The 12,292-nt window shown below is 20.9% G+C and overlaps 1 protein-coding gene and 1 long non-coding RNA gene across 6 annotated transcripts in view; one reads left to right on the top strand and one right to left on the bottom strand.

Annotated features, from left to right (window-relative positions):
- Positions 1-2,430, top strand: part of LOC116186762 — a 19,971-nt gene extending 17,541 nt beyond the window's left edge. Inside the window, exon 3 of the long non-coding RNA XR_004151769.1 lies at positions 2,419-2,430. This is a non-coding gene — a long non-coding RNA (uncharacterized LOC116186762). The remainder of the gene's footprint in view (positions 1-2,418) is intronic.
- LOC102678196 (ras-related protein Rab-32) overlaps positions 1-12,292 on the bottom strand; it is a 54,233-nt gene that overhangs the window by 31,979 nt on the left and 9,962 nt on the right. The window contains exons 1-2 of one of the 5 annotated variants that reach the window (XM_031515015.1): positions 1,271-1,317; positions 70-226 (exon numbers count right to left, since the gene is read on the bottom strand). The exons of 2 other annotated variants lie outside the window; for them this stretch is intronic. In XM_031515015.1, coding sequence (XP_031370875.1) covers positions 70-226; positions 1,271-1,302 — 189 coding nt within the window. In that variant the 5' untranslated portion in view covers positions 1,303-1,317. Of the gene's footprint in view, positions 1-69; positions 371-1,270; positions 1,318-12,292 lie in introns of those variants that run through there. 2 more of the 5 variants (XM_031515018.1, XM_031515014.1) reach the window with 2 other exon arrangements.

Below are 12,292 nucleotides of genomic sequence, written 5' to 3'. Positions count from 1 at the left end.
AAAAAAAAAAAAAAATACAATTTTGAAACATAAAGAAACAAAATATCAAAAATCAAAGAAAAAGCCTACCTTTCTTGTTTTGGCAGTCTGTTGCTTAATATTCTCACTGAAGTTCATGTTTAAATCGATGTACAGATAATTATTATTCAGCAGTTGCGGAGGTGGCTCCATGGGGGGTGGATTCGCCTCCTTTTTGTGCCTTAATCGTCTCTCGGTTCTCTCATGCCTGGTTCGAAGAACCATCACCACATTACGATCCAACATTGTCGATGAAGAGGAACCAATTAAATAATACTACGATATGTTCTAATACTTTCGGTATTTTATAATTTCCAATAAAAATACTCTGAACGAGTCTAGATGAAGAAGATTTTGAATACTTTCCTTTTGACGTGGATACTTTTAATCAGTCTTTATGTATTTTATAATATATTAATAGATAATATATTTTTCGACAAAATTACTGATTATTAATTGCACTTATACTTGTAACAGATTTGTTTAAGGAAATTTTAATTTAATATCATTATTTTTCAACTTTTAGATCTCCATTTATAAAAATTTGTTAATACTTTGAAAAAACTGCTTACAACAGCAGTTTCAAGTTCCTGGTATCTATGATTATAAATAATTTCAATCAGTTGCACTTACAAATAAAATTCATCATCTATAGATTAATAAAAGTTCTTTAATAAAGTCTTCTTAGAATCTTTAAAAACTTTTTAACTTTTATCTTTTGCAAATCAATGACAAAATCACTATTTAAGTTATATTAAGATATTTTTTAAATATAAAAATGTTTCCAGTTTATTTAAAAAACACTAACCAACAATATTCCAAAATTTATAATTGGATTTAAATTTATTATTTCTAATTTTATTTTTCATAAGAACAGAATTTAAATCTAAGAATCTTTAAAGATTTTCGAATATTCATCAATGATAATTAAAGTCTTTTTTTTAAAATCAACATATATTATATTAAAATATATAATTAAATATTATATTAAAATCTTTTGAATGCAAAAGTTTCTTCAGTTCTCAAACAACACTGTTATTTTACACAATATTTCAAACAATATTTCAAAAATTCAATTTATAAAAAAACACAATTTGATTAACAATTGATAATTAAACTTAAATTCACTATTTAATTAATTCACCCATAACAAAACATCATTTCACAAAATTCTTATTAATCACATTTTTCATTTTAATAAAAAATACCACATGAACTTGATACTTATAGATTTTTTAATTTAAAAACTCACAGAATTTTCACTGAATCTTCTTCCAAATTCATTAAATCCTTAGTTCTTAAATCCTTATTTCAGTAATACTATTTCAGTTCTATAAAAAATCATTCCAGTTCAATTTCAATTGCTTCAGTTAATACACAAATTAAATCATTTACTCATGGCTAATTTCAATAAAATTTGAGGATGTGATTGATGAATCAATTTCAGGCTATCAAAGATTGGTTTATATTCGAATTCCAGGTTCAAAGCTCCAGTTCATGATGAATGAGATTATATTCGTCTGGATTGACGTAGATGAAGTGGCAAAAGTAGATAGAGGAGCGTGTAAGAAGCGTGAATTTGTGAAACGATTGCGTGGATTGTGCGCTACTCGGGCGCAAAGTCCCAGCATTTATTCGTCCGAGGTTAGGCCAAGATGACTGTTATCATTGGCGACCCGTTATCGCTTCAAGCGATAGAAAAAAATAATGATACTTAGGCGCCGTACAGCCACGATTGCTTTTCGATGCGCGGGATACGGCGCGCACAGATTAGTCGCGTGGCATATTGTTTTCTAAATAACACTATGAATATCTATGAAATGACGCACTTCAATAAATATTTTAGATTTTATGGGTATTAAAAAATGTTTCAACTTTTGTAATATTTATATAAAAATTTTGAATTTTTTTAAAAATTTTGTGGATTTTATTTTATAATTTCTATGATAGAGATTAATTAAATTTTCTTAAATTTTAAAAAATTTTAGAAAAATTTGGAGTTTCCTGAATTTTTGTAAAATTCAATAAAACCAACTCGATTTCAAAATCAAGTTAAAATCTTGAGATTTGAATTTATTTGTAATAAAATTAAGCAAGTATCAATTGAAGTTTCAAATGCTTTCCCAAAAATTTAAAAAAAACAAAAATTTAAAATTTGAAAAGAATTGTTGAATATTTTAAATTTTAAATTTTAGTATTATTATTTAATAGTTTAGTTTGAAAAAAAGTAATTACAATCCCAAAAAAAACCTACAATCTAAATATTTTAAACGTTCCTATAATAAATAAATAAATAAAAAATAGAAAATTAAAAAGAAAAAAGTAAAAAGAAGATGAAAGGTGAAAGTCTAGTTCTCACGTTTCAGTTTAACTTTCTCACACAGGAAATAACCCTGAAAGTGCCTCGACATCTGATGAATCTTTGAACGGTAAAAACTTCTATAGCTAAAAGTTCCTTTTAAGAGAACCTATGAAGAGACCTATTTGTACACAGTAACCATTTCGTTTCCATGAGCACTTCACATTTTCAAAAAGCTATAAAAATTAATACAAATTTCCCACGAGAATAATAAATAATACTAAATAATTAAAATATCAAGCTTCGAATACTTCATATAATAACAAGTTTAGCAAATCGAATAATTTAAATGAAAATTGAAATAATTGAAAACTCAAGTAATACAAATAATTTAAATAGCGATTCAAATAAATGATAGCTTAATTTTTTAATTTCTAAAATTAATTAATCATTTATTTTTATATAATTTAGTATCAATACGCGTTAATAGTATCTACATACATGCGTGAAAAATAATTTTTATACGTCAAAACATCAGATTATGTGGTATAAATTAAATCATAGAACTTCTTCCTTCTGACGTATTTATCTAACATCGACACAGATCGACCGTTTCGTGTCAGTAATTTTCGACCCGGTTCCAGAGTGCATTTCGTGCGAACATTTCGCATACGCAGTTAACCATCGCAATATCGATTTCAGTGTGCCCGAAGTACCGGAAGCCTTATTCGTTGCGCTGTTACCTGTGTCGTCTGTACGCAAACAATTGCATCATTTCCACTCGACAAATTTTCTCATCGATTGGAAAGCAAGTTTATCGCCGTGAAAAATTTTCGAAAACTCTTGATGGAAAACTTATTTATCAAAAAGATTGGAAAGAATCTCGTTAGAAATCTTGCTATGTTGAATCAAATATTTTCAAATTTTGTTTTCATGATGCACATACATATTTTTAAGTATAAATTAAGTATAAATAAGTATAAGTATAAATTAAATCTTTTTGAAACGAAAATTTTTTTGTTAAAAAAGTTTTAAATATGAATTTTAATAAACATTTGGGAAAATTTTAAATCTTAAAAATTTTAGAAAACTTTGAGAAAATTTGGAAATTTAAATTTTAAAGAATTTTCAAAAAAATCTTATTTTAAATTTTTATAAAATTTGAAAAAGAAATTTTATTTTAAATTTTAAGTTTTAAATTTTAAAAATATGAAATTTAAAATTTTTGAAATGTAATAAAATTTAAAATCAATTAAAATCATGAGGCCTGAATTTTAACAAAATTAAAAAAAAAGATCAATATCTCTATTCTTAAATTTTTTCTAAATTTTTTCACTATTTACACTCGAAAATTTTCTAAAGAAAGAATTTTATAATTGTTATAAGACAAATCATAATTATACAAGATAAGATATTTAAAATTATAATTACCTAAATATAAATATTTTTAGTAAGAAGTACCTAAATATAAATATTTTTAGAAAAAAGCATCAGATCAAATTTGAGAATTAATACACAGAATTTTATGAAATATGAGATTTGGAAAATCGATTCTGTACATCAAAAATAGAAATCGAATGAAAACTAAAATGCCTGCAATTCTTAGCGCAATTTAGGATATAAGAATATAATAATCTTTGAATAATTTATAAATATAAAGTTCTATTGACCATAGTCAATTAATTAAAATAAATGCAGTTTATTACATAGTACATGATTATTATTTGTTTGATTGAAAACTTTCTATATTAGTATAACAATAAAGAATGCAATGACAGAGCAATAAATTTTAAATAATACATAGTAGAAAAATGATTTTCATGCTAACATAATAATCTATAACAGAAATATTTTGAACTACTATTAAACTTACTATGTTTAATAAAATAATTATGATGAAAGAAAATACATTATATTTATTTTAAAAATTTAGATAATTAATTTCCAGGATTCCATCACTTATTGAAGAAATTTTTCAGTGCAATAATAATGAAATCAATGAAGAAAATATGAAATAAATCAAAATAAATATTAAAAAACTGAAATATCTTCATAAGGAAATACTACTACTACTACTACTTCAATGTCTAAATAATAAACAAATTTATTTTTATTATTTATAATCAGATTTGATAAATAAAATATTTATTTTCCATTAAAATGCAATAAACATCAAAAGTGATTATATATTCTATTTTATTTCTTTTATTTTTTATTTCTTAGATATTCAAAATAAATAATTTTTTTATATTTTATGTTACAATAATATGACTTCAACATATTATATTGTAATAATGTTAAAATTAAAACATTGTTTGTATGATGTATTATTTTCTTATAATATATAAATAAAATATTCATATTATATTTTAAAATAATAATTATATAAGCTAGCATTAAAATATATTTTAATATTATTTTTTTATCTATTATATTTCAAAGAAATATAAAAATAATTAAATATAATATAAATATTTTCAATATAAATTTTATAATTAATAAAATATATAAATATAGAAATATTTCTTATTTCAAAATTATTTCTTAAAAAAGTTCTAATCAAGAAGAAAATATAGACGTCTAATTATCATAATGTTATTTGAGATTTCTAATTAAATTAAAGAGACAAATATAGTCACATTAGCCGTAGTTCAATGTAATCTCATGAACGATAATAAATCATTGTCTTTGCATGACGACGAAAAGTTAAATTCTAACCGGATTGCGCGCGATTTCTCTTAACCTAGAAACGACCCGCGATAAATTTTATACGCGACGATTCTCGAATTAGATGGTTTTATATCGATAAAGAATTTGGTATCAACGAATTTTTATATTTAATCTTTCTGAAGCTATTTTTAAATATTTCGGTACTTCAGATTTGTTTGTAATTTTTCTTAGTTATTTCGTGCTTTCTATTTTTAAATATTCTAAATTTCTAATATATATATATTTATTTGTAAAGAAATTTTTTAAAAAGGATTTTTTAAAGAGGAAACAAGAAAGAAAGATAGAGACAGAGACAGATTTTTAAGTTTTTTAAATTTTTTAATATTTGTAAAGTTCTTTTTTTAATCTTTTTAAATCTTTTAGATGTTTTTTAGCTTTTTTAATTTCTTAAACCAGATTTCAGATTTTTTAAATTTTTTAACTTTTCAATTTCTTTAAGATTTTTAATTTTTTTTAGAATTTTTAAATTTTATCCTTTTTTAAGCATTTCTCAGATTTCCTATTAACTTTTTTTTCATTTGAATAATAAATTTAATATTAAATAAACTATACAATATACAATATTTCATTATAATATTAAAATATTTTTTCCAAATAACCATTTATATTCCAATATTCACTCTCAAATTGAGTCCAATTTCCACAAATTTTCCATTTGAATTGGTTATTCAATGCAAACAAATTATTCTGCACATTTGTTTTTTAAATATTTTATTTACATCAAAATAATTCGTTTCCATAAATGAAAAATAAAAGAAACATTGTCAGACGCATGAAAAAACAATCAAAAAACTTGTTATATAAAATATGAACAGAACAAACACAATTGAACAGCGACGATCAAAAGCAAAGTTTATTTTATATGAGAAAGTTTCGAACGGGTATCGCAATTTTATAAAACGATAATTGCCTTCCGCTTGCAAAAATAGGGAAACTACAACGATTATTTTACGCTTTATCCGTATATACGGTTCAATAATCATGCGTATTTAACCAAAGCTGAAAAAAAAAATATAAAAAAATAAGCAAAAAAAATTGTTATGAGTTATCGTTATCGATGACGTTCAATGAAATTTCTTAATTTGTGACTAAGTAAAAAGGATGATTGAATATCCTGAATTTATAATTTAATAATTATCATAAATTGACAAATGGATTGTTAAATTGAAATTTAAATTTGATTTGGAGATATATATATTAAATTAAAAGAAAGATATTTATTTTTGAATCTTTTAGATTTTTTTAATATTTTTTAATAATATTTTTTTTCGTTGCGTTCGTTATGTTTTTAATTTTTTAGGATCTTTAGGTTTTATAGCAATTTTTAAAATTTTTTCTTAAATTGTTTTATTTTGTTTAATTTTCAAGAATATCTAATTATTTTAATACATTTAAATTTTACCATAATTATCTTTTTAACATTTTAAGAATTTTTAAGTTTTTCACATTTTTTATTTTTGCATTTATTTTCATTTTTAAATAATTCTAATTCTTTTGCTTTCGTTTTTAACTTGTTTCTTAAATATTTTTAAATCTTTAAATTTTTATCATTTTTACTTTTTTAATATTAATATTGTTTTATATATATATATATATATATATTAAATTTCTAGATTTTCTAAGATTTTTAGATTTTTTTAAGTTTTTTCAGATTAAGTTAGTTCTTTTATATTCTTTTAAAGTACAAAAATTATATCCTAAATAATCAATCGCGAATAAGATATTTAACAATATATTCAAATGTAAATTTAATCAATATTTCCAAAATTTTTAATTAAGAATCGGAAATGACATGAAACACGCCACTTTTAATCTCGCTAAACTGTCAACAAGTTATTTCACAACTAATTACTATTAAACAACAAAAATTCTTTCGCAACAGGCAAGACATCGTTTTGACGATTATCTGAAGCATGATCTATCTTAATTAACCAAATTTGCGATGTAATAAATTAAACAATCGATAAGGAGGTTTAAAAGAGGATAGACCAGTTTTTACAAAATTAGTCACGACCTTTCATGACACGCAAATCGATAAGCGACTTGCTAATTAGTCGATAATGAATCATTTTTAGTGAAAAACATGAAAGAGAATAACAACCAAAAATACAAAAAAAAACTTGGTAATTACTATTTTAAATGATTAATTTTGTTTTCAAATGTCTACAATTGATGTCATCGTATTAAATATATAGATGTTGAATTTTTGTGTCCTCCATTATGAAATAAAATGAGAAAAGAAAAATAGAAAAGAAGATTGATTCGAAATGTAATATCATATATAAAATAAATACAAAAAAATAAATAAAAAATAAAAGAAAAAAATCAAAAATATAGAAATAAAAATTAAAAATATAAAGAAAAAGTAAAAAATGAACAAGAAAAATATCTATAAAAAAAAAAGAAAGAATGAAAAAAAAGTACAAAAAGAAAAAAAAAAATAAAGAGAAAATACATTTCAAGTTTAAAAACGATGTCAATAAATCTTATAGTAATAAATTAATTAAAATAATAAATCTAATTAAAATAATTAGATTCATTGTATATTTATTACAATAATGAAAATCGAATTATATAGGGGTAAAATATTGAATAATTTAAATCGCTATAAAAATATACATCAAAATAATTCAAATAGAAAATTCATGATTTAAAAATATTTATTTAAAATTTTATTAATAAAAAATACAAGCAAATTTCTAAGTTATTGCATCAGTTATTGTTATTGTTGCATCAGTTAAAAATAGAAAATTTTTATTTAATAGAAAGTTTTTTGTTTTCATTTCATATAATACAAAATGAATATTTGATTTAGAAATACTTATAAAATTTTATTATTAAAAAGTGCAAGTAATAATAATTTTGTAAATTTTTATATCATAACAGCAAACGATATATAAATATTCAAGTTTTTATAAAAAAAACTAGAACTATTTTCGCAATCCTTTTAATACATGTACATATGTAATAATTACCAGAGTGCATCGACGTATTAAAATCAATAAGATGATACAACTTTACATGTCGAATATCTAAAATGCTAAAATAATAAATCATTCACTAAATTCTTAATAATAATTATTTAGTAATATTTATTAAAATAAAATTAATAAAACAATAGAATAAATAAGATATAAGAATATGAAAGAAAATAGAAATATAAGAGATCAAGAGATTAATCTATTTAATCTATTTGGACTATTCAAAAAGAATTGAAAGTGATCAATTTTAAAAAAAAATTTTTTTTCAAATTTTATTGTCAAAATGTATTGTAATTCAATGTTTTTGTTGAAACTAAATAATTTATATTAAAAAGAATAATAATGAAATCATTAAAAATGATCAAAATTTAAAAATGAGAAAAATTAAAAATCAGAATATAAATAAATTTTTATAACATTTGTTCTTTATTGATATTTTTTTGTTTAATTTTTGTTTTCATTGTAACAAGAAGTTGTGCATGTATATTTTAATATAATTCATTTTGATTTGTGATTTTCAAAAAATCAAAAAGAATTAGTAGATTATTGTCATAATTTTAGAATAACAATAGATATTTGATATAATATAAATATATTATATTTTTTATTATAATAATAAATATAAATACAAAAGTTAGACAAAATAAATTTCATCTTTTGAAAAATTGTAAATTTTGATATTAAAATATTTTCCAAAATATATGATTAACATTTAATTTCAAGAAGCAAATAGTCTCAATGAAATTTATCAATTTGTTTTATGTATGGTTCATATAATTTCAAGAATTAAAAATAATGAATATTTTTTTAATGAATTCATAGTAACATAAGACACTCGAAATCTGAAAGACAAAATATTGCTACTGAATCATTGTTAATTATAAAAAAAAATAACCAACAATCAGAACTTGAATTATATTTATAAAAGATATTTATAAATAAAAAAAGCAAAAATAATTGTTATCTTAATAATTAACGTTTTTCGAATGCAATAATAAACTTCATATAATGATAGTTTAATCTCCATGTTTCTTGCATCAGAACTTCCTATATTACATCTGAATAAAAATAATGACTTAAATACTTTATCGGTTAGAGACAGAAAATTGATGGTGTTTGGTTGATAAGTATGGCTGTAAGAAGCGGATTCGTGATTACACCATTAGTCGGGGTCAAACTTGATAGCGAGTGATAAGGAACATGTCGATAATCTCAAACAAACGAGAAATAAAACTTCGAGACTTACATCGTTCGAAAGTTTTTGATTCATTGGCTTCCAATTAAATAGTATCTTTCGACTAATTGAGATATATTTGGACAATAGAAATTAACTGACAGTATAAAATTCCGAATATTTTGAAAATTTTTTTCTTCTTTTTTTTTTAACTAATTTTGGTAATCGTCAAAATAAAAAATTTGTAATAAATGATTCAAAGTAGAAAATTGAACATTGATAATTAAGATGTAAAAGTTGAAAATTAATACATAGAAGTTAAATATTGATAATTCGTAAGTCAAATTTGATAAATATTATTTAATTATTGATAAGTAAAAATGTAAAATAAATAAATAAAATGTGGAAATTAAAAATTAATATTTAGAAATTCACAGGTGGAAACTGAAAATTGAATATTAGTAACTAATAAGTAAAAATTGATGGATCTTTAATAATTATTAGATAAAAATTAAAAATTAATAATAGGTAATAATTGGAAATTAATAATTTAAAATTATTAATGTATTATTTATATTCTAACAAATAACTGATATAATAAGCACTTAAAATAAAACCTAATCTAATCTAATTACTATAAACTATAAAATATTATTTCAACTCGAAATTCAAATTAAAAATTTTTTTATTTGAATTAAAAAATTTCTTGAAAAAAATAAAAATGAATTAATGAAACATAAATATTAATGATTAATATGGATTAGTATTTTTTAATTTTTAAGTTGAAATTCATCAATTCTCAATATTCACAATATAATTTGTCAACTAAACAACTTAATTTTACATCTTAATTCATAGAAACGAAAATGAATTACGCTGCAAGTTTCTAAATCATGTGATTATATCCTATCATAGGAATATTTCTTTAATATGTTTCGAGTGTAGAACGCACGTAGTTAGACAATGTTTGCTTTCCAACTATCGTAGGTTTTATCTGGACGGTGCATTGCCTCGATATCAACGACGATTCACAATTTTTTTTTTTTTTCATTTGAAAATACGAAAGAAAGATAAGAGTTAAAGGTTCAAGGTGCCGATCAATTAGGAACTTAATTGATCAAATTAAATGCTAATTAATCTTGACGATTATAGACGACCATTGATCTCAAAATTTAATGACTTCCTGTTTCTCGATTTTGTTATTTTATTAGATTTTTTTACTTTTATCAATTTATTAATTTCAACATATTGATAATTTAATACATAGTTGTATTTCGAAGATATTTATATGATTGAGAAATTTGGAATTTTTTAAATTTTATATTTTAAAATTTTGAGAATTATTTGTAGTTTACAAGAAAATTATTTGTATTTTAAGAAAATTTGTGCATTTGAAAAATTTCTTGGAAAAAGATTTTTTTTAGAATATTTAATAACTATTGATATGAATATTTTGTTTGAAATATTTTAAAGTACGTAATATTGATAATACTTGATATCTGGAAGATTTTTGATAAATTTCTTTATCTTTTTAAAATTATTAATCAAAATATTTTATCTTTAAGTTTTTAATTAAAAAATTATAATCGATTATTATATAAAAGACATAAAATTAAAATATGTCTCATATACATATATGTAACATTTAAAGTTGAAACAATTTATTTTGCATTTTCTTCAAAAATAAAAGAAATATATAATTTGATACTTTAAACAATGATATATCAACAAATCTTTTCAAAAATATATGAAATATTACTATTTATAAAAAAATATATTAAATATTATTTCATTCATATTTAAAATAATTATTTAATAGTAGTTTATTAAAATAAAAATTATTCTACATTATTATACATACATTATTAATATTATATTTTAATAATAATATTATAGATTTTCTTTAAACTAATTTTAAACTTTAGTAAGAATATATAATAAAAAAAATAAGAGAAATAAACTATTTTATATTAATATCTATAAAAATATTAATGTTTATAAAAAATAATTTTAATTATATAATAATTGATATAAAATTAAAATATTAAATATTATTTTACTTAAAATAAAAGCTATTCTAAGACTTTGAGTAATGATGTGTAGTAATAACGTAATAGTATTCGATTTTTCTTTCTATCATGAGTAAAACACATAGTGAATTAAACAGGCACGGCCGAATTAATCACGATTCAAATAAGATATACCAACAGTTGTACACTTTGTTAAACACACCTATCGTCCGGATTATAACATTATAATAAAACGTTGTATTATTGACATACGTTTTTTTACATGCGATTGAGAGACTGTAATAACATCCTTTTATACAATCATAAATTAATTTACGTATATAATAAAAATAAGTAATAATAAAAATTCATCAAAATATCAATTTCTAATAAAAAACGAAAATAAATAAAATTCATTAATTAAATTATTATTATTATTAAAATTCTAAGCAACCAAAATGAGATACGTATAAATAATTAGTAAAACTAGAAAATAATTAATATAGTAATATTAACAAGCAATTGAAATTTTAAAAAAACACACATTGATAAAATTAAAAACAGTTCAATTATAACTATGAAATTTAATTCCAATTAAAATTGCGCGCCTCTGCTTGCGGTCAGGTTCATTTAATTCAATTTAAAATCACTGGAAATGTTTTCAGTAGTATTACCCCAATGTATGATCAGACTATCTCGAATCAATTGTCGTCGACTAATATAGTACGCATACAAGATTTTTACGATTCAATTTGTTTCATTTGAATATCACGATTATTTATAATAATAATTATTTATAATAATAACAATACTGCGTTTTAATTAAAGTTTATTAAAGTTTATTAAAGTTTTTTTAATGCAAAGAGAGATAATTCATAATAATATATAGACATCATTTTAATTAATTATAAATATTATATAGCTATATTTTTATTTATTAGTGTTATTTATTTTTTCACTTTTTATTTATTAATGTTTTATATAATTAATTTTTAATAATTATAGTTTTTAATTAATAATAATAGATATTATTATTATATAATGTTTTATTAATTTTTTGATGCAAAATAAGATTTGTTCA

This window comes from Apis dorsata, unplaced genomic scaffold (genome assembly GCF_000469605.1).
Source record: "Apis dorsata unplaced genomic scaffold, Apis dorsata 1.3 scaffold_52, whole genome shotgun sequence".
Taxonomy (NCBI): domain Eukaryota; kingdom Metazoa; phylum Arthropoda; class Insecta; order Hymenoptera; family Apidae; genus Apis; species Apis dorsata.
Note: the sequence above shows the minus strand (reverse complement) of the source record. Positions and strands in the feature narration are given on the sequence as shown.